Source organism: Manihot esculenta, chromosome 10, assembly GCF_001659605.2.
Source record: "Manihot esculenta cultivar AM560-2 chromosome 10, M.esculenta_v8, whole genome shotgun sequence".
Lineage (NCBI taxonomy): Eukaryota > Viridiplantae > Streptophyta > Magnoliopsida > Malpighiales > Euphorbiaceae > Manihot > Manihot esculenta.
This window is the reverse complement of record NC_035170.2, coordinates 31445180-31467945: the sequence shown is the minus strand read 5'-3', so window position 1 is coordinate 31467945 and position 22766 is coordinate 31445180. Positions and strand designations below refer to the sequence as shown.

Genomic DNA, 22766 nt, shown 5'->3' with positions numbered 1-22766 from the left:
AGAATGTTGAATCAATTGATTTGTTAGAGAAAAAATAGAACACACAGAAAAGAAGAAGAATGTAGCAGAATGAGATTATTATTTTATTTACTGCTATGTGCTTAAATACAGCAAAAAAGAAACTGAAATTCCTACATTTCGGCTCAACCATGGAACATGCTTCCATGTTTAACAACTTAACTAAGAAAATGGAAATATCGACTAAAAATCAGTAGAATAAGTCAATTGAAAATAAAAACAGCAACTAAAAAATAGAAAGTGCAGTAGCAGCCAAGTCAACATTTTAATATGATTATTGGAAGGACCAAAATGTAACTTTATTAAAATGGCGTACTGTCATTGTTAATTTCTGAATTTTTCATATGCAGCCTTAATTGTAGAATCAGCTTCCCATGACGGGTCCGATGAGTGTCCAATATATTCCTCATCGGGTGAATGGCTCGATAAAATATGCAAAGTAGCGATTATTTTAGTTGCTTGCAGCTTTGAAGGGAAGCATTTCAATAATGTGACCACTGGATCCTTTAAGAATTCTTTAAACTCTTGCTTCCATGGATCCTCGGTTGGTATATTGGTTCTAGCTATGGTTGGCCTGTTGGGAAAGTATCCAGCATACGCATACTGGCCAAAGTTCACAGCTGCATGATGACCTGAAGCTACCCATATTATGGTACTTAAAACCTGGATTAAATCTTGTTGGGTATTTAGAACAGGCCACCATGGCTCATCCTTCTTGTCTTCATGGCCTTTAGATCTAATTTCTTCCCACCATGCTTGAAGTTCATTATCGAATGCGACCTGGTTTGCTTCTGGGTAGTAGTAGTTCACATAATCAGTAACCCATTGCTTAATTGCATCCCAAAGTATCAGACCATCATTCGGAAATGAGTAGTCTTTGATAGCTAGCTTCAGACCATGCTCTGCTGATTGATCTTCGACTGCCATTCCCCTGAAAATTAACCAACACAATTTCAACAATGCAATTGTCATGTACATGCATGTCTCTCATGGAGCATATACGAGAACTAGTCAACTATATATTAATGTAGTACCTTCTGATCAAGTCAGCTGGCAAAGCTTCTTTATCAAAACGCCAGAACTTGTCATAAACAGCAGAGCTCGGCTCCATTGAATACTTGCCAGGAGAAAAAGAATTTTCTATGATTCCACCTCCATTAATGAGATCTCCTAGAGCAAAAGCATTGATTGCTATTATGAATCGGAAGTGGGGATGTAAGAGTCTATATATAGGGTGCATTTCACTGAGTTGTCTATGAGTTGCAATTATGTATGGCTCTACAGAGGCGTGTGTCCTTAGCCTAAAAAATTAAATTACAAATCACACTTGTGAGTGTTAGGCTTTTTGAATGGGATCAGTGTTTCTTAAATGACATCAATAAGCGTAGGAAAGACTCTGTCAAATATTTACCAGTGAGACAAGTTGGTGGATGCCAGTGTCATGAGCTAAGACATGTGTTTTAGCCAACCTCCATAGCCAACCAGCAGTGGAATTATCATATACTGGTGTAAACACTTGCTTCCATTGTGGGTTGTCACCGATTTGTGGGCGAGTGAGTTCGATAGCTATAGGCTTCAGTGTGCTTCCATTGGCGAGGAAGAAGAGAGTCCTAGAACCATATAATGTGGTGCCTTCAAGCTCCCTCACTTTGGCCACAAATGGCAATATTAGATCATGGAAATACAACATAAATAGCCTCTTCTGCTTTAAAGCCTGCATAAATATTATAAAACCAAATTTCAATCAAGGACTTGTTTAGGTGTAAAACAAGAAACTACTTTTTGGATTTACCTCTTCAACCGTCATGAAATTTCCAATTTCTTTTTCAATTATTTCTTTTGTGATCAAAGATTCAGGGGCGCCATAGATTTTAGGGTCCAGTTCACTCTTTAGAGGCCACTCTTGTTCCTGCATGAAGAAATTCATAAAATTGTTATTCCTTCTTAATTTCTTTGTTGAGAATCCATTTTTTAACTCAGCAATTGAGGTTGATAGTCTTACTGTCACTAATCTTATAGAGTATGGATTAAGACCAGCAAGAGTTTGACGAGAAAATTCTTCATCCTTGAGCCAAGAAAATCTATCTTCTGCAAGAAAATTTATATACAATTGAAATTATTGAGTACACCCAGAAGATGCCCTAGATGCTAGTTGCATCCCATAATTTAAATTACAAGGAGAAAGAGGACCGTACTATCAAACAACTGAGGAGACTCAAACTGCAAGAGATTTCTAGCCCCCTTAGAGCCCTTCACTATTGTTGGTAATAGTTAGTCAAGGGCAGAAGTTTGTTTTCCACATTTGGGCAGTTGAATTCCTTCATTAAACAGTTGGTCTATAGTAGTGAAGTTTGGAAATGCTGGATTCTCTCCACCATATTAGCCTCGAACATGGGCACTATAGTTTGTAATAGAGATTGGAGTGTATTTAAACCAAATGTTACTTCCTTGATTCTGTTAATGGGTCTGCATGCCATTCAAACTAATAGAGGTTAACAAGGTCCACAAATATGTTGAAATATTTGTTAAAAATTAGGAAAGCCTTTGGTCTCAGGCAACTAACTCAATTCAAAAAGATAGAAAAGCCTTGAAATTTACCCGATTCAGTGGGAGGACATCCAATTCTACAACGTCTGGCCGGGATGTGGGTACTTTTTACCGCCAAGAACAGGTCTTGCAAGGTCATCACTGTTGTCTGGATCTCCAAGGTCATTATATACATCATAATCATAGATCCTCTCAAATGATCGTCTCTTTCCTTGTCCATATCCTCGTAAATTTTCTTTCTCCTCCTCTCTCAGTCCCTTCAATCCATTTAGTGTGTCAACCGGGAAATTAACAATAATAGTTGCCTTCACTGGAGCAGCTTCTGCATAATGTGTTTCTGTTGATATTAGCTTATCAATGGCGGTACTGCTGCCTCTAGCAACTGCACTAAAGCTTGTTTTGGTGCGAGTGAAACATTTCTGCTGCTTACAGTAAGTAGGGAAGGAATTCAATTCTTGGCTACCAAGAGAAGTTTTTGGTGGTAAATGAGAAAAGGGTTTTGTAAAATTTAAGTTCTGAAGCTGAGAGCTTAACATTTTTAGAATGATCAAAAGGTTGATGGGAATCAGTATTATACAAATTCACTTCGAAGAGGCTCTTGTTATTTGTAGGCAAGGCAAATGTTGCCGGAAGACGCCTAATATTCGGTTAAAATAAAAAAAATTGAGTAAATCGAATTAATTTAAAAATTTAATTTGATTTACTATTCATTTCGATTCGGTTCGATTTTTAATTTTAAAATTTTCAATTATTTTAATTCAGTTCTATTTTAATTAAAAAAATCAAAAAAGTAGAATTGAATCGAATCGATTAGTGATAATAGTATATTATTTTCAATAATTTAGAGAGATTAGATCATATTAAAATTAAAATATTTCAATAAAATTTTAAAATATTAAAATGTAAAAAATAAAAAATTTATTAAAAATTTAAATTAATCAAATTGAATCGAACTGATTCGATTCAATTTAATTTCTAATTAAAATTAATTCGATTTGATTTTCATAAATATAAAAATTTCAATTTTTAGTTTATTTGATTCGGTCGGATTTGAATTTTTAATATTATATTTATTTTAATTTATACTATATATATATAATTTTATAATAACTAAATCATAAACGTATTGATTATTTTCTTTAATAATCGTTATTAAGAATTTTCTTTTTAATAAAATTAACTAAAAAAGAAAATTTTCTTTTCAATAAAATTAACTTACCTAAACCCAATAGTCTTCACTTTAAGCTAAGAAGATTATTGGGTATAGAAAATGTATGCTCTTTAATAATTTTTTTAATATTATTTTTAGATTAATAAAATTAATTAAATATATTTTACAAACTAAAAATAATAAAAATTTATTATATACAAATGGTTAAAAGAAGTAATGACAAACCCAAGTTTATGTTATACAATGGTTTGATAAAAGAAATTAATGTGAACAAAATATCTCAAAATTTTTAAATTTTTAATAATAAAATATAAGTGTTAATATAATTAAATATCTTTAAACTACATAAATAAATTGAATATTTATTTTCTACAATAAAATATAAGTCTTAATATAATCGAATATTTATATTATTTCATTAAAAAATTAATTTTATTTAAGAATTACATTAAAATATCACTTGTTTGAATTAATTTTAGGATTCATAAAAATTTTAAATTTGTAATCTTATTTAAATTTTAATTTTATTTATAGTCATATATAAAATTATATAAAAACTAATTTAAGTAGTAATTAAGAATTCTATTTATATAAAAATTAATTTTTAAAACAAATTTTTGAAAAATAGAAATCATTTTTCAAAATTTATTTCCATAATATTTAAATAATATTAAATTTTTCACTTTTTTAACTTCATGGCCTTCAATATATATATATAATAACATAAAATAATTTACAATTTAATTTTCTATATTATATACCATTTATTTAATTAATTTTTAATATAATATTGTAATTTACATATCAATCATATTATATATTGAATTTGATATATTAACATATTGTCTTCAATTTTAATTTAAAAAGACATAAAATTAACATATCTTTACCATTCATTATATCATAATATATACTGTAATTCATTATAATTTTTCTTTTGTTAATATCTTAGATATTTAGATATATTGTTTTTAATTTTTATATCTATTTAATTGTTTTTCTAAATAAAATTAGATTGTATTTTAATATGTAGTTCAAAACTTTCTTTATTTTTTTTGCCTGTTTTTTGAAAATTAATATATTATATTATATAAAAATATAAAATATATATAAAAAAAATAACAAGTACAAAAACATACAATACATATTAAATAAAATTAATTTTTAATAAATACACATAGATATTAAATAGTTATATTTTAAAAAATAATATATTAAATAAAAATAAAATGTATGTGAATTCATATTTTATGTAAAGGTAGAAAGCAAGGGATGCATTTGTCCATCTTTAAATAGACAACTTATATGAAATAGGAAATTTAGAAAAATCATAGTCCACAAAATAATATTTAATATTTTAACTTAATAAATTATAAAATAATTACTTTGTTGAATCACGGTTAAAATTATTAATAATTATTACAATAATTAATATTATTAAAATCGTATTTGATAATATTAACCGTTATCGTTTAACAGTGAATAATTGTTCAAATAGTAATTAAAATTTTATGATGGGTATTTTTAAATTTATATTTGAAAAAGGGAAAATTATTTTTTAGTTCCTAAGGTTTAACGTAATTAACACTTCTGTCCCTCTATTTTGGCGACCCAACACTTAAGTCCCTCACTTTCTCTTCCGTCCAAATTCGTAGTCCTTCCGTCCATTTAAACCGTTTGGTCAAAGAGTCAAAGGTGAGAGATGATAATTTTTTCAAAAATACCCTTCTCTCAATGTGAAATCCCTAATTTTTTTCTCTTTCATGTTTTCTCCAGTTGCAGAAAGGGTAGGAAGAAGAAGAAGATGCAGAAGAAGAAGAAGTTGCAGAAGAAGAAGAAGAAGAAGTTGCAGAAAGGGTAAGAAGAAGAAGAAGAAAGAAGAAGAAAGAAAAAGAAGAAGTTGTAGAAAGGGTAGGAAGAAGAAGAAGATGAAGAAGAAGAAGTTGCAGAAAGAAGAAGAAGAAGAAGAAGAAGAAGAAGAAGAAGAGGCATCACGTGTTCCAAATGGCTATTTTGGACGGAAGGACTACGAATTTGGATAGAAAATAAAGTGAGGGACTTAAGTATTGGGTCGCCAAAATAGAGGGACAGAAGTGTTAATTACGTTAAACCTCAGGGATTAAAAAGTAATTTTCCCTTTGAAAAATTAAATTTCGATTGATAGATATTTTTAAAATTAAGTGAAATTTAATCTAAAAATTATCTATTATATAATCTCAAATTAATTTTGTTTCTATCTAAATTTAAGAATTATTATTATTATTATATAAATAATATTCGGAAGAAAATTTAGACATACTAATCCAAATTTGTTAAAATTCAAATGTAACAGGGGTTCAAATATGGACTTCTGCAATCAGAATGCTCCATAATTGTTCACATCATCAATACTCAATCTTATACTTACCATAGGAAAGTTTATTTTTTAAAATACAAACCAATTTTTCAATAATCTGAGAGTTTATTAGCACATATTCAAGAACATGAGTTAAGAGCTTCCATAATTGAATTAACTTAGATTGAAATGCTGTTAGGAACTCCCTTCCCTGTGACCCCAGGTTCAGAGAATGGCTTCATCAGTTCATAAGGAACAACACCAGCTCCAGCTCTATTTGTGTTCTTCGAATTACTGTTCCTCTCATCAATAGTAGCTTCAAGCTCCATTAGCTTTGCCCTGAATCTTTCATATGCAGCTTTAATGACAGGATCTGCTTCCCAAGATGACTCCAATGTATCTCCAATGTATTCTTCATCAGGTGAATGATTAGATAGAACATCTAAAATGGCCATCACTTTAGTTGCTTGCTGCTGTGAAGGGAAGCATTTTAACAATGTAAGTTCTGGTTTGTTCAAGAAGAGTTCAAACTCAGACTCTGTTGGCTCTTCTGTTGGCATATTGATTCTAGCGATCGTTGGCCTATTGGGGAAGTACCCACCAAAAACATACTGGCCAAAATTCACAGCTGCATGATGACCTGAAGTTACCCATATTATGGTTGTTAGGACCTGGATTAAATCTTGTTGGGTTTTTAAGACAGGCCACCATGGTTCATCTTTCTTGTCTTCATGGCCTTTTGTCCTGACGTCTTCCCACCATGCTTGAAGCTCATTGTCAGATACGACCTTGCTTTCTTCTTTGTAGTAGTTGTTCACATAATCAGTAACCCATTGCTTAATTGCCTCCCAAAGCATCAGACCATCATTGGCAAATGGGTAGTCTTCGATTGTTAGCTTCAAGCCATGTTTTGCTGTTGGATCCTCAACTGCCATTCCCCTGAAAAATTAGTAAACGATCAACTAAAATTCCATGCATGAACTCTCATGGAGTATGCATGCAATAAATTAAAAAATCAGTATACCTGCTGATCAAGTCAGCCGGCAATGCTTCTGTGTCAAAACGCCAGAGCTTGTCATAAGCAACAGAGCTAAGTTCCATGGAGTATTTTCCAGGAGAGAAACTGCTTTCAATGATTCCACCTGCATTAATGAGACTTTCTCGAGCAAGAGCATTGATTTCCATGGTGTATCGGAAATGAGGATGTAAAAGTCTAAAGATAGGGTGCATTTCACTGAGTTGTCGATGAGCTGCAATTATGTATGGCTCTACACAGCAATGCGTCCTCAGCCTGGAAAAATTCATAATCGTAAGTCTATTCAGGCTTTTGGGTTGGAATCAATGAGCATAAGAAAGATCCCGTGAAATTTTACCAGTGAGAGACAAGTTGGTGGATGCCAGAGTCATGAGCCAAGGCATGTGCTTTAGCCATCCTCCATAGCCAACAAGAAGTGGCATCAAAGCTTGGTGTAAACACTTGTTTCCATTGTGGTTGGCCACCAATTGGTGGGCGAGTGAGTTCGATAGCAACAGGCCTCAATGTGCTATCATTGACGAGGAAGAATAGAGTCCTTGAACCATACAATGTGGTGCCTTCAAGCGCCCTCACTTTGGCCACATATGGTAAGAGAATATCATGATAATCTAACATAAACAACCTTTTTTGCCTCAAAGCCTACGAAAACTCCATTTTTGAAGGAGATGTTATGTGCAAAACAAGAAAAGTTCAATTGAGTCAATTGAGTATCGAACAGTTTGCTAGTGTATATACCTCTTCAACTGTCATGAAGCCTTTGATTTCTTTTTCAATTATTTCTTTTGTGATAGCTGATTTAGGAGGACCATAGACCTCAGGGTCAAGTTTGCTTGTTAGAGGCCATTCCTGCATTAGAAAATTCACAAATTTACCGTGTAAAATTCAAATGACAAATAAAAGCAGATGGATGGAAGAACTAAGTGGCAAAATTGATGTTAGCCTTACCGTAACTAGCTCTATGCCATATGGATTGAGACCGGCAAGAGTTTGACGAGAAAATTCTTCATCCCTAAACCAAGAAAATTTGTCTCCTGTCAAAAGAAAATTTAATTATGTGAGAGAAATTCTACGTACATCTGTTCAAAACTAAGGAAGAAATTAAGAAACCCATACTATCAAAAAGTTCAGGAGTCTCAAAGCGCAGGATTTCATCTTTAGTATCCTTAACAGCTTTCACAGCTCTTGGTAATAGAGTATGAAGGTACCAAGGTTTCTTAACTTCTTTAGGCAATTCAACTCCGTCTTCAAATAGCTTGTCTATGGCAGTGAAGTGTGGGAATCCAAGCTTATCATCAACAATTGCAGTCTCTATGGTAGGCAGCAATGCATGTAATACAGATTTTACTGTGTTTACACCAAATGTTGCTTGTTTCAACTCTCCAAAGGCCTCATCTCTTGGTACATAAAAATCACTGCTTCTTGATTCTGTTAATGGGTCTGCAAATACCATGCAATTCTCAATCAGAACCCTAAAATATGGTAAAATGAATCCAATGAATCGGGTGTAGATAAGAATTGCTCTAGACGTATATGGACTTTTGTTACCTTTTTTGGTTCGAGGACGTCCTGTCCTACAACGCCTAGGGTATGGGTACTTTTTGCCACCAAGAACGGGTCTTGCAAGATCTTCAGTGGAATCTGGATTTGCAAGGTCATTATAAACATCATAGTCAAATATCCTCTCAAAAGACTTTCTCTCCCCTTGTCCATTTCCTTGTAGATTTTTCAACTCTTCCTCTCTTAGCCTTTTCAATCCGTTTGGTGTATCAATCGGTAAGAATGACTGATTTACAAGAAAAAAGATTTTAAATGTTAAAAACTTATAAATGGAAATTGTATGTCAATATTTGAAATAAAAGGGGCATTTTTGAAGAAAAAAGTTAATATCTAAGACCTTATTGGTGAAGAAAATTCTCTTCTTGGGATTATCCCGTTTGGAATGAACCCAAGAATTGCACGAAACAGTGACAGGACCATTAGGAAAGCCTTCAAGTTCTATGCTTCCTATGAAGATTTCCTTACGATGTTCGTTCTCTAACAAGATGGCTCCAATCTCACCAAATCCATCTGGAACCTTGAATTTTGCCTCTAACTTCACCTCACCAGGCTTACGAATTCCTAGACGTATATGAGCATAAGACTTCACTGTATCTTTCTCTAGCCCCGTTTCTGTCCAACAATTAGGATATAGTGAGTATTTCAAACATTCAATATAAACCTAAAAATTTTATATAACAATTTAGTAATATACATTCACCTGATATATCTGCATTCAGCTAGTTATAAAATACAATTAAATATGAGAACTACTACAATTTTAGCTTATTTTTATTTATTTATTGGTCGGGTGTATATAAATCTGAATGGATGTAAAATTTGTTCAATTATAAAAATAAAGAGAGATTTATTATTTAATCACTGGATATTGTTATTATTAATAAGTCAATCCCTATATTTTTAGAAATCTATTAAAACATTCTTATCTTTTATCTCCGTCAATGAAATAATACTTTCGTTCTCTTTTCTATTAAAAATAGATAAAGGATGAGGAAGAAAATTTTTAAAATTCAATTTTGTCCTCAAATAAAAATTTTTATTTAATTTTTGGATATTGCTATTATTAACAAGTCAGTTCTTATATTTTTAAAATTTTATTAAAATGTTTTTTATCTTTTCTTATATCTATTAAAACGAATGCCCCCTCCTTAAAAAAGAAGAAAAAAAAGAAAAATTAAAGAAGAAAAAGAACCAAAAAAGAAGAAGAAAATGAGGAAGAATCGATAAAGAAGAAGAAATAAGAGAGGAGAAAAAAAAATAAGAGAATAATTTAGTTTTTTATTATATTTTTAACGGTAAAAATAGATGAAAAAAATTATTTTATTGAATGAGAAAAATGATAAAAATGTTTTAACAGGTTTCTGAAAATATAGAAACTGACTTGTTAATAATGACAATATTCAGAAACTAAATTATAAATCTTCAATTAAATTAAATGGATAAGCTGCCATTAAAAATTTACCAAAATATTTCTTGGATGGCATCTATTCAAAAGATAATGAAAGGTTGATGAATGACACAGGTTGCTACTTCTTTCTCCTTTTATTTTATTTATTATTTTTTAATGAAGAAGACTAGCTAGAGGTATTATTAAATATTAAATCTTTTAATGAACACGAGTGCTCCAAAGCAATAACTCAGATTTGACGACATTATTGAGAGAATTAACCTTCTGTACCCTACAAAAAACCGACACAGAAAAATCACAGCTGAAAAAATTGTGCATGTGAGTGCTCTCATTTTAAGATACTAAGCAAAGGTGCAAATTCTTCGTATTTAGAGTGAGCCGTATTTAATTTAAATCGAAAAAATTGATCGAATTAAATTAATTAAAAATTTTAATTTTATTTTTTATTTATTTTAATTCAATTTGATTTTTAATTTTAAAAATTTCGAATATTTCAATTCGGTTTAGTTTTGATAAAAAAAAAAATAAATCAAATAACATAAAGAGATTAAATTAAGTTAAAATATTTTAATTAAATTTTAAAATACTAAAAATAAAATGTAAAAGGTAAAAAATTAATTAAAAATTCAAATCGATCAAATCGAATTAAATTGAATCAGATCGGTTCAGTTCGATTCAGTTTCAAACCAGAATCACTTTGATTCATTTTATATAAATATTAAAATTTTAATTTTTAGTTTATTCGATTCGGTTTAATTTTATACGCAACAATCAAAATGCTCGTCTTTATTCTCTCATGTATGTATTAAACAATTAAAAATAAATGTAAATCCAGATTAATCGAGAAGGAAATACATGAAACGATTAACAAATACTTACTGGGATCAAGCTCTGCACTAACAAGCTCCAAAAGGAGACTTTTCCCAATTATATCTGTAAGCTCCTCAAGAGGCTTTGTAATTCCAATACTAGAAATGAGCCCACCAACTGTAACTTTAACTGTAACATTGGCCTTAACTGAAACAGCTTCACCGTCATGGTTTATATCTGACATAGCCTTATCAATGATACTAGCTCGGACGCTAAGCCTTGAGTTTTTCTTAGGGAATATGAAGCATTTCTGCTGCTTGTAGTAAGTAGGGAAGCAAGAAGTGTTTCCATGGCTACAAAGAGAAGGCTTTTGTGGCAAAAGAGAAAAGAGTTTTGTTGAATTCAGCTTCTGAATCTGAGAGCTTAACATTTTTTCAAAACCAATCAAGAGCTCGATGATGATGTAGAAGAAAAACTAGATGTGTTTGCGAAATGGCAATGGGGGGTGATGGAGATAAATACGTGAATTTATAATATGAAAGTAGAGAAATATATATTTTTTTAATATTAATTTGCATCTTGTGGAGAACGTGTACTATTCTTTCATGTTTCTTTTGAAATTTCTCATGCGAATCCCACAAGAGAATATTTTAAATTATTTATTATTTATTTATTGAAATATATGAGTGGATGAAAATTTTCCCTCTTCAGTAGTAAATTGTTGTTTTTCTTTATCCAACTACCCGTCGATTGATGGCTGCCGATACCAACCAATCACGTTAATTTTTTCTGACTTTTAATTAAATTGTGTGATCATAAGTCAACCATAAATTATTAGGTTTTCATTGAGGTATTCGTCTGGTTTTACCATTTCTTTTTTAATATAATTTTAAAAAATAAATTATCAAATTAAAAAATAATAAGTTTTATATAATTTTTTTTCTAATATATTATTTACTCATCATATTGCTCTAATAATATTTTCAAAACTGTTTTTTTCTGAATTTTCATTGTTTTAAACTTTTTCTCCTTAAATTTTTCATAATTTATATTCATTGATTAGTTTTTAATCTTTAAACTTATAATTAACTTAGAAAATGGATGAAGTAATTAAATAGTTAATTTAATAAAAATGATAAATTAGATTATGTATTTTTTAAAATATAAAAATAAATTGTTTTCATTAATTAGTGAAATTATAAAAATACTTTTTGAAAAACTATTCGTCGTTGAATTTGAGGTTTCGTATTTATTTTCTGCTAATTTTTTACAACGTCGATATTTCAAAAAGTTATTGGCACTATGCTTATTTAAATTAAATCACTTTATACAAAAAGAAAAATTATCTATTTAGTAAGTTTTAATATTTATTTTTAGTTTTTCAAATAGATGAAAAATATTTTTTAATCATATATATTCTAAAAAAATAAAAAATAAAAATACCTGTAAATATCATAACAATGAAATTTTATTTTAATTATTCAATTAAACAAAATTTCTTTAAATATTTGCTGACTTCTTAAAATTATTGTTGAACTATAAAGAAAATTGCTCTTTATCTCCACAACGTGGTCATCCAACAACTAAAATTTCCGTCCACACGTAAGCGGATAGAACTACTGTAGCCATATATATATATAAAGAAAGCTACCCCTGACTTACGTGCAAAATGACAATAACTGATGCTCTAGGAAAATTCCGGTTGCCGGGTCAGCCGTACCGAAAAAAAGAATCAATGACCGCGGATGACGGCCGCCATAATCACTCTGAAAAAAGTTTTGAGAATAAAAATTAATAGAGTTTTAAGATAGCGATAAACTGAAAATTTTAAATTATTTGTAGTATCTATCGATATGAGAAGTATTGTTAAGATAGGAGAACTGGTTTCGTTAATTCTGTTTTGTTCTGATCTAATACGTGTAACGTGCGTGTGTGTGAAGAGCACGTGAAGGCTCCTATCCAATATAAAAATCGCCTTAGTTGTCGTGGTTTTGATTGTTGCAAACTGCAAACCCATGACTTTCATTTTGTAAATTAAAATAATTTCTTCAAGTAGATGTTGTAAATTAATTAGGCCGGATACTGAATCATTCAACTCATTTTAACATTAACGAAAAACTACTTTTTAGTCTCTAAATTTTAGCATAATTAACACTTTTATCTCTCTATTTTGACAACCCAACACTTAAGTTTTTCACTTTGTCCAATTTTGTAGTCTTTTCGTCCATTTAAACCGTTTGATCAAAGAATTAAAGGTGAGAGGTGATAATTTTTTCTAAAAATACCTTTCTCTTTAGGGATGAGCATTCGGTCGGTTCGATTCAAAATCGAACCGAATAAACCGAACTTCGAAATTGTAGTGTTTATAAAAATCGAACCGAATCGATTTTGATCAAAAACCAAACCGAACCGGTCTGATTCGGTTCGATTTGATCGGTTTCAATTTTTAATAATTTTTTTATTTTTTACACTTTATTTTTAATATTTTAAAATTTAATTAAAATATTTTAATTTTAATATAATTTAATTTCTCTATATTATTGAAAAAATATATTATTATCACTAATCGGTTCGGTTTGATTTTTTCGGTTTTTTTCTGATCAAAATCGAACCGAACAGAAATAACCGAAATTTCTGAAATTAAAAACTGAACCGAACCGAAATGTATAAAAAATCAAACCAAAATTTCAAATCGATTCGGTTCGGTCGATTTTTTCGGTTTGAACCGAATACGGCCCACCCCTACTTCTCTCAATGTGAAATTCCTATCTTTCTTCTCTTTTATATCTTCTTTATTTCCTTTTATCCCTCGTTAATTCTCCTCTTTTTTTAATCTTTATTCTCCCTCGTATTTTCCCTATTTCCTTTTCACGTTGTTGATTTTTTTTTCTCTTTTTTATTTTTTTTCTTCCTTATATTTTCTCTATTTTTTTCTTTATTTCTTTTTGACATCGTTGATTTTTTATTTTTTTTTCTCTATTTTTCATCTTTGTTCTTCCTCATATTTTCTCTATTTTCTTTTGACATTGTTGATTTTTTTTTTTTCCTTTTTTCCATCTTTCTTCTTTCTGAAGCATTATTTGAGAGAGCTGCAAAAAGGGTAGGAGTTATGATGAAGAAGAAGAAAAAAAAGAAGAAGAAGAAGAATTTACAGAAAAAGAAGAAGAAAAAGAAGAATTTACAGTAAAGAGGCATTGAGTTTGGATAGGACTACGAATTTGGACAGAAAAAAAGTGTTAGGTTGTCAAAATAGATGAATAGAAGTGTTAATTACATTAAATCTCAGGAATTAAAAAGTAATTTTTCCTAACATTAATTATGCTCATAATTACTACTATTTTTTTTCACAATATTTATTTTTTAGATTTATTTATGCAAACTAATAAAACTAATTAATATATTTAATTTTAGAAAATTTTTTTTAAAATACATATTTAGACAAAAGGTCGAAGACAGAAGACTCGAGAGATTTCAAAATTGAGTTCCTCTTATTATTTTATGAAATATCAACTCAAGAAATCTTCATGTATGAATGTCAAATTTGATGTGTTGTTAGTAAAGCCCACACGAGTACTGACTCGGCCCATAGCTATAACTCCAAGTGAGCATATCCTTCTTGACCTAAACTATGCCGTATTGATCATTTCATTCTTAATTAAAAAAGCTCCAATGACTGCCGACTCATTCGCTTGGTCTATTTACATGACAAAAACAAAATAAAATAAATCCTTACTATATGATTTTTATTTTTTTATATTAAATTATTTTAAATTAAACAGATAAATTCTTACCATAAAAACAAGAAAACAATTGATACATGACCAAGAATGACATGGAAAGTGGAAGATTTTAATACAATATCCTCAACTCATCAAAAAAGAATTACAACACTGATCTATTTCAATTTGAAATTCAGACCCATGTTTCAAAATTTGACCTTTCAGGCCAACCGAGTTGCAAGAAAATAGAAACAAAAATGGCAGCCATTTTCCAGATGCTTAAAACAGATCTCCTTATCATATGGAATGAGATCCTTTAAACCTCAGAACTCTGCCGGAATGAAACTTAACAGATCTCCTTAGTATAACTTCAAAGAAAGGTAACAGCTAATCCCTGAATTGCAGCTACTGAATCCCAATATCAATGTGCAGATGCTGTGAATTTCTTCTCCTATACAACCTCCATCAAACACGATTCTTCCTTCGAAGAATGTGGCCAGAATGGTGAAAGTGCAACAACCTTCCCAATAACTATCAGCGTAGGCGAAACCAACTCAGCTGATGCAATTTCATCAGTAAGATCTTTTAGTTCAGCGAAAACCTGTACAATTGCAGGTGCAACTACTATTAGTTGACAGCATCAGAAGTTCAAAATAGGCACAGTTTTTATCCACTTATGTGCCTCAAAAAGCTTCCAATTAATGATAGTCAATGATGTTCTCCATGTTCTAAGGCCCATAAGACTGCACAAATGTGAAATTACAGCAATGAAAAGGCAAACCATGATCCTATGGGGGCTGGAATAAAGAAGCAGCAAAATTTGCAGATAATCAATTCTATGTTTCTGATCTTCTTCCTATGGTCAATGAGAAATGGGAGGGTCTCAATGAGCAAAAATTAAAATCAAAGCTTAGTTAAATAAATTTTAGTCCAAAGTGATTATGCTTATTTTTCTTTTCTTCTATTTTATATGTTAAGTAAGAAAAATGTGAGCACTCCAAAATCCGAAATCTGCTTTTGGCTTTCTACAGCATACTTAAAGTATATAATCAGGATCAGACTTACAACACGCTGCTGAGGTGTGGTCCCTCGCTCCACTGCAGCTGCTGGTGTATCTGGTGGAAGACCATGATGCATCAACTTCAGGGCAAGAGAAGGGAGGGTTGCCAAGCCCATATAAACTACCAAGGTTGAATCAGGGTCAGCTGCATTTTCTGCCACAAAAAGTGGATCTGTTCCTCCTTTTCTTGAATGTCCTGTTAGAAATCTAACACTATTTGCAACACCTCGGTGTGTTAATGGAATTCCCAACTCTGCAGCAATCCCTGAAGCAGCAGTAATACCTGCACATCAATCAATGGCAAATTACAGTCAACAACAGGGCAATTTTTTCCTTCCAAAAGCATAAGTTTAGCTGCACACAAACATGATGGCAAAAACAAGCGCAAAGCCATTTAGAAGCAGTGTTGATATAATACGTCTGATAAATCTCAATAAAGCACAATATATCAAATGGAAAAGCTTTCAGATTAGACGTCAGTGTATTTCTCATCTAATTTGATCAACCCCAAGCCATATTGGGGCAACACCTTTTTCTATTACCTTTCTCAATTCCATCCACCGTTCAAGCAAAAAACTAAGAGAATTCCAGTATGGAAAATTATGGGGGTTTCCACCACCAAGTGGAGTAGATAACTAGCAAAACATAAGAGAAACATAACAAAAGAAAAGGCTGACATCACTTTCAGACAAATTATACATGCTCTTAAACAATTTAGAAAGGTAATTCTCAACAGCACAATCTGTGAGGGAAGAAAATTGTGACAATAGGTCAAGGCTTAGTGGATTCCCATAGCAATTGAATGCCATTACTGAATCTTATATACAACGAAGATGGTAATGCAATGTCACCTCATTGTAATAGTTTGTTAAGTTGAATGCAAACAAACTTAGTATACTTAGTACCAATGCCAATTCATAGCTGCTTCTACAAAAGTTGAACACTGAATTTTCATCCAAATTTCTATTATCACTTTCTGATTTCCAAACTTGGTAATACAATTGGGCAAACAAGAGTACAGAATCATACCTGGAATAACTTTCACTTGAATTCCTTGCTGTTGTAGAAAATCCATCTCCTCTCCACCTCTTCCAAATACCTTGAAATCACAAACTTCAGTTACAAAAAAGCACCACTAGAAAGAACATGATATTACATTTGTAAAGCAATTTTCATAACAAAAACTCACCAGCGGATCCCCTCCTTTAAGTCTCACAACAGTAGCTCCTGCTTCAGCAAAACTCAAAAGCAACTCATGTATCTCCTCCTGCAAATGAACCCCATTACAAAACTACTTCTAATCTCATTTCAACACAGTCCCAATCCCATTATTTAAAGAAACATGAAATGAATTATACACACAAGCAATCAAATACTTAACTAAAGATGTAATCCAGCTAAAACAATCTCAAAAACCAGTTTAAAGAAATTGAAAATTTGAAATTTATTAACAGGAAATTGGACCAGTTGATGAAGAGAGAAAAATTTTGAAAAGAATATAACCAGAATACAGCCCCTAACAAAATCCAAACAGCCAATTCCAGCGAGCCCCAAAAATCTGAACTTAAGCAATGAAAAATGGACAAAAAAAGCAAAATCCATTGCAAAATCAATAAAAACCCAAACTTGCATTGAAAAAATAAAATTGTCATTAAAGCAAACAGCAATTTTTTCTTAGTTTACCTGGGTTCTGCTGTGGTAGCCAGCAGTCTTGCCAACGTAAAGCAATCTAGCATCAGGACCAACCAAATCCAGAACATCATTGGACACCAACCTATCATACAACAAAAGATCAGCTTTTTGTATTGCTCTCACTGCCTTCAACGTCAACAATTCTGGATCCCCTGGTCCTGTACCTACCAAGTACACATTCCCTGGCCCACAATTCTCTCCATTTTTACCACAATTCTCCCTCTTCTCCTTAAGCACTTGAAGTAGCTTCCTCAGCTCTGGTAGCTGCAAAGCTATGTCGTTTTGCCTGATAGACTCTTTATCGGATGGGAGAGGACACGAAGAAGAAGAAGAAGAAGAAGAAGAAGAAGAAGATTGGTGCTGGTAAAGCTCTGGCTGGTCCTTGTAAAGCCAGTGGTCTCTTTGGTATATCTCAATTGAATGTTTCTCTGTGAAAGGTGAACTCTTGAAATGTAAAGAGCATATGGTTTTTGGGATTGACAAGAAATGCTTTAAATTTTGTGCAGAAGAAGAAGAAGAAGAAGAAGAAGAAAGCGAGGGCAGCTTGTACACAAGAGCCATGGTTCAATAAGATTGTGAACTCTGAATTAAATCAAGAGAATATATATATATATACACACACACACAAAGGGACAGAAAAAGGTTTGTTCTTTGGGAGTTAATAGAGACCATTTATGCGTTTGTATACAGAGAGAGAAAGAGAAGAGGGAAAAAAAAAAAAAAATGAAAACAGTCCTTGGTGGGTGGGTGGGTGGGTGGGGACTGGGGAAGGAAAAAGTGCCCTTTTGCTCTTGGGTAGAGACAGAGACGCATACGATTCTTCGGCGGTCTTTTTTCTGAGAGGTGCCGCCACTTGCGATTTGCTGAAGCCAAGTTGAAGTCGTTCGTGGGTCCTTTCGCGGAAGTGCAGAACTGAGGATCATGAAAAGCTGAGGCTGGCCGAGGAGAGCGCGGCCTGCGGCCTGCGGCCCAAGGGCGAAGGCCAAGAATAGAGGTTTTTTTACTGTTTCGGTCTGATTTGGGTTTACAGCAATTATGATTATGATTTTTACGGTTTTGATTTCAGTTATAATTAAATTTAAATTTCAAACAATCAAAAATCCAATCTTAATTCAAAAGTAAAAAAGTTTAAATAAAATTAAATAAAATGAAAATAAATAAATAAATATAAAATATAAATATTATTAATATTTATTTAATTAAAGAAATAAATTGTACAAAATATATCTACCTGTATAATATAAATAATAAAATAATATTACATTTAAAACTTAATTTTTAATTATTTTTTGGACAGGCCTAATTAGACTTGGATAAAGCTATTCTGGTCCTGTCCCAACCCAACCTGAAGGTGTGGGTCAGACCAAGTGGGGGGTTGCTTGAAGAGCCGTTGGTCTCACTGGGTCTGATTAGATTAGCCCATTTAGCCACCTACTTTAAAGTTGATTTATTAATGATTGTTAATGCAATTTTTTTAATCTCTTTAATAATTAATACTTAAATTATAAAATCATGCGCATTATGTGAAACGAAGAAATAGTTTATACGCCAACGGCTATATTGTTGAGCACACCTAATGCGTGCACACTTCATAATTTTATAACTATCTTATGGATCCATCTCCATTTTTTTTTTAAATTTAACGCTTAATTCTGAATTAAATTTACTCATATTAATATTTATCGATTGTCATATCAAATTAATTTTTTAAAAATATTTAATAATTAAAAAAAATTATACATTCGAACAATCAAAGTAATAAATTTTTAAATACAAATGAATCATAGTATTATTAGTTTATAAATTTTCTTCCATACACAACATATTATGAAGAAACATCACATAATGATCTGATTCAAAGACCAACCAGAAGAAACAGATAGGTAGCTCAAAATACATTTGCATGATCATGATGATGATCACAGCTAGGTCTTCTGCACATAGCTAATTAAAACACATACCCATGCAATGAAATTAAATAAACATGAACGCATGACCAATTGGAATTGAATATGTTGTCCATAATAATGGATTTGATCTTCTTCTATCATCATTTTCTTGGGGAGGAAGTATTACCCGAGAGCTTCCTTCGTCGTTGCAGACTTTTGATGAATATTTAGGAGCCAAGCAGCAAAAAATTGCTGAGAAAATAGACATTGTTGCTCCCCTCTGTGTCTTCTGCTCTTTAATTTTTTTAGGAAGATGAAATATTTCTAAGTTATTTATAAGAGGGGAGCTAGAAGTTGTGCTAGCTGTAAAAGTCCCTATATATAGAGAAAAAGAATGTTTTCCTTCTCAAGTTGGTTTTTCTAATTTCACAATTTTTTGTTTTTTAATTATTACATGAGATGAAGTAAATTAGGTCATAAATTGCTTGTGTAGATAAGATAGCTCATCATTATTATATTTATAGAAAATTTCAATTAATTTATTTAAACAATTTTTTTTTGCCAGAGGTAAATATGTTTCATCTCAAAAGTGCATTATTAAATATGATTTTTTTAAAATATTATCACAAAAATAATTCAAAATTATTTTTATAATTAATTTTAATTAGAACTTAAACTAAAAACTAGAGAAAGAACGAGTTCATCAAACACCATTTGCGATAATTTTCCATTTTTCAGAGTCTAGGTATTTTTCTTCGTGAAAAATAATCAAATAAATAACAAAGAAATCATGTATATTCCATCATAAACATAATGAAATCACAAATTAAGAATGAAATTTTCATGAGAAAAAAAATTAACATTCTTTATGAACCAAATCCGATTTCCTCCTCCAATCTTCACAATCGCCATGGTAAGTACTCCAGATATTTAGACTATAACCTTGACATGTAAGAGTTCACAGGGAAGTAAGAAACCACAATAGGAGCTCTAGATGACTTCGATTTGCTTTTGGGTTTATTCTCTGCATTGGCAGCTTTCATGCTTGAGGCTTGTACTGCATCATCTGCAACTCGGGAAGACGAAGAAGAAGAAGAAGGAGGAACAAAGCAACTGAAAACAGCTGACAAGTGAACCATCTTCTTGGTATTGAGGACCTTTGGAGTTAGCTTAGAGAGAAATTTAAAGGGAGATGGTTGGTTTCTGATTTATGAGGCTGGAGGTGAATAAATCTGTGTATTTATAGAGAAGAGAAAGAGAGACGAGAATTGGAAGCTTGATGAGCAAGGAAATAAATTCAAGGTTTCGAGGATTCTGCAGAAAAGCCTGACCAGGTGCAGACTTTGACTAATGACAGTGATATTTCCATCACGGCAGAAAAAGGAAATTAAAAGATGTTTTAAAAAATGTAAATTTAAGTAAATAACTTAATAAAATCAAAATATTTTTGATGTAATGGACGTGTTGAGCAAGCAACTCCACTTTTGTCTCAGGTACGTCCTTTTCTTATCCTCCAGCTTGGATGAAGTCAATCGTGGCTGCTGCTAAAATTCAAATAAATTATCGGTTTCATAACAATTCAGTTTAACTCGGTTTAAAAATTTTCTTAACGTAACTTTCAGATGAATTTGGAGTTGGTCTATGCTGTGGAAATTAGGACACAGCTAATACCATTTAGTACGATAAAGCAAAGATTGATAGTGAAAGAAGCATGCGTGCATCTTCTCCAAAGCCTTCATATTTTGTTTGTTGTTTCCTTTGTGTAGATTCATGTCTTGACCACCAGGCGTCCATGGCAGCAAATTGTCAACATCATGTAAATTACATCATTGAAATTTTCATTTGTACTCATGGGTTTTAATTCAGTGCTATTAATCAAAGTTATTTATGTTATGAATGGAAGTAGAAAAGCGTAGGTTTGAAGTAGAAAAGCGTAGTTTAAATTGTGCGCGGAATTGTATTTAAGAATTATTTGATAATTTTTATAATTAAATAGATTTCTATGAAATAATTTAAAACTAGAATAGTAAATTTTTTATAATATAATTCAACAGAAAAATAAAAATAATATAATAAAGAGTATGAACAGTGAAAACGAAATCTATTTACAGCTGTTAAAAAAAAAATCAGAGTTTATTTAGAAAAATTAGAAGGTATATCAGAGTTTATTTAGAAAATTTAGAAAATGTGCTATAAACTGTTTTAACTTAAAAAAAATGGTCGTTTGTAGGTAAAATTTAAAAAAATTAAATAAATAAAAAATAAAAAATTTATTGTTTTATTTATTCACGCACAAAAAAATAAATCAATAGATTTAAACTGAAATTAATTTTTTAATTTAAATTCGTGCGCACGAGTTTTGTCCTTTATAAATTCAATAATAAAAATTAAAAGAAAAGGTTAGAAAAAAATTTTTGAAGTATGAAATTTTATAACATAGTGTAATTTTAAATTTGTTTCAATTTATATTCCAATAAAAATTTTATTCAGGCAGTTGAAAACTATAAATTGTATTCCTGTTCTGATACCAATACTTTTGCAGATGAAGATTTATTCTGTGTTATTTCTTCACAACAATAATCAAATAAGTACAAACAAAATTTATCTTGTATATTATATCATAAATATGATGAAATCCCAAAATTAAGAATGAATTTTCCTGAGAAAATTATTCTTCATGAATCAAATTAATACTATTTTCCATTTCCTCCTCCAATCTTCACAATCGCCATGGTAAGCACTCCAACTATATATAGACTATAACCTTGACAAGTAGGAGTTGATAGGAAAGTGAGAAACCACGATAGGAGTACTTGATGACTTTGATTTGCTTTTGGGTTTATTTTCTGCATTAGGCACTTTCATGCTGGAGACTTGTGCTGCATCATCTGCAACTCGGGAAGACGAAGAAGAAGATGACGAAGGAACAAAGCAACTGAAAAAAACAGCTGACAAGTGAACCATTTTCTTGGTCTTGAGGAACTATGGAGTTAGCTTAGAGAGGGAGGTTTTCTTGAGCTGACGAAAGAGAGAAATTTAACGGGAGATGGTTTCTGATTGATGAAGCTGAAGCTGAGAGGAAATCTGTGTATTTATAGAGAAGAAAGAAAGAGAGATGAGAATTGGAAGTTTGATGTGCAAGGAAAGAAATTACAGTTTCGAGGATTCTGCACAAGTCTGACCAAATGGAGGCTTTGACTAATGACAGTGATATTCCGATCTTTAGCAAGAAGCTCCACAACACTTTCATTATTCAAGAATGAAATTTTATGGAACGACTAGTTTTATCATTGATTGGAATAACCGGTTCAAATTGAAATAATTTAAAATTATAGTTTGATTTTTTATTTTTTTTATTTAATTTTCATTTTTAAAAAATTCAATTATTTTGATTTAATTTTATTTTGATAAAAAAATTAATAAAATCAAATTAAATTAATTAGTGAATAATTTTATATTATTTTTATAATATTAAGAAATCAGAGTATAATTGAGATTAAAATATTTTAATTAAATTTTAAAAA

General features: G+C 31.1%; 2 protein-coding genes and 1 pseudogene across 2 annotated transcripts; all 3 read right to left on the bottom strand.

Annotated features, from left to right (window-relative positions):
• Positions 1-301: 301 nt before the first annotated feature.
• Positions 302-3101, bottom strand: LOC110624362 (annotated as a pseudogene).
• A 3007-nt stretch (positions 3102-6108) lies between these two features.
• Positions 6109-11398, bottom strand: LOC110625046 (linoleate 13S-lipoxygenase 2-1, chloroplastic). Its single transcript, XM_021770542.2, has 9 exons — positions 10952-11398; positions 9002-9276; positions 8653-8890; positions 8221-8544; positions 8053-8138; positions 7843-7953; positions 7445-7746; positions 7096-7362; positions 6109-7010 (listed from the first exon to the last, which is right to left on the bottom strand). Exons 1-9 carry the CDS (start codon positions 11310-11312, stop codon positions 6251-6253), a joined length of 2724 nt encoding a protein of 907 aa, XP_021626234.1. The 5' UTR covers positions 11313-11398; the 3' UTR covers positions 6109-6250.
• Positions 11399-14677: 3279 nt separating this feature from the next.
• Positions 14678-18046, bottom strand: LOC110624361 (S-adenosyl-L-methionine-dependent uroporphyrinogen III methyltransferase, chloroplastic). Its single transcript, XM_021769456.2, has 5 exons — positions 17345-18046; positions 16851-16928; positions 16691-16760; positions 15667-15944; positions 14678-15202 (listed from the first exon to the last, which is right to left on the bottom strand). The coding sequence occupies exons 1-5, from the start codon at positions 17912-17914 to the stop codon at positions 15053-15055; spliced, it is 1146 nt and encodes a 381-aa protein (XP_021625148.2). The 5' UTR covers positions 17915-18046; the 3' UTR covers positions 14678-15052.
• Between the last annotated feature and the right edge of the window lie 4720 nt (positions 18047-22766).

Bases quoted from the DNA above. Each gene is read 5' to 3' on its own strand.
- LOC110625046 (XM_021770542.2), bottom strand. From the start codon at position 11,312: ATGTTAAGCTCTCAGATTCAGAAGCTGAATTCAACAAAACTCTTTTCT. The intron at 8,139-8,220 runs GTATGGGTTTCT...TTCTTTTGACAG, and splicing joins GACTCCTGAACTTTTTGATA to GAGACAAATTTTCTTGGTTT. The intron at 7,747-7,842 runs GTATATACACTA...GAGTTTTCGTAG, and splicing joins GCTTCATGACAGTTGAAGAG to GCTTTGAGGCAAAAAAGGTT.
- LOC110624361 (XM_021769456.2), bottom strand. From the start codon at position 17,914: ATGGCTCTTGTGTACAAGCTGCCCTCGCTTTCTTCTTCTTCTTCTTCT. The intron at 15,945-16,690 runs GTATGATTCTGT...ATTGATGTGCAG, and splicing joins TCAAGTGAAAGTTATTCCAG to GTATTACTGCTGCTTCAGGG. The intron at 15,203-15,666 runs GTAAGTCTGATC...GCAATTGTACAG, and splicing joins CCACACCTCAGCAGCGTGTT to GTTTTCGCTGAACTAAAAGA.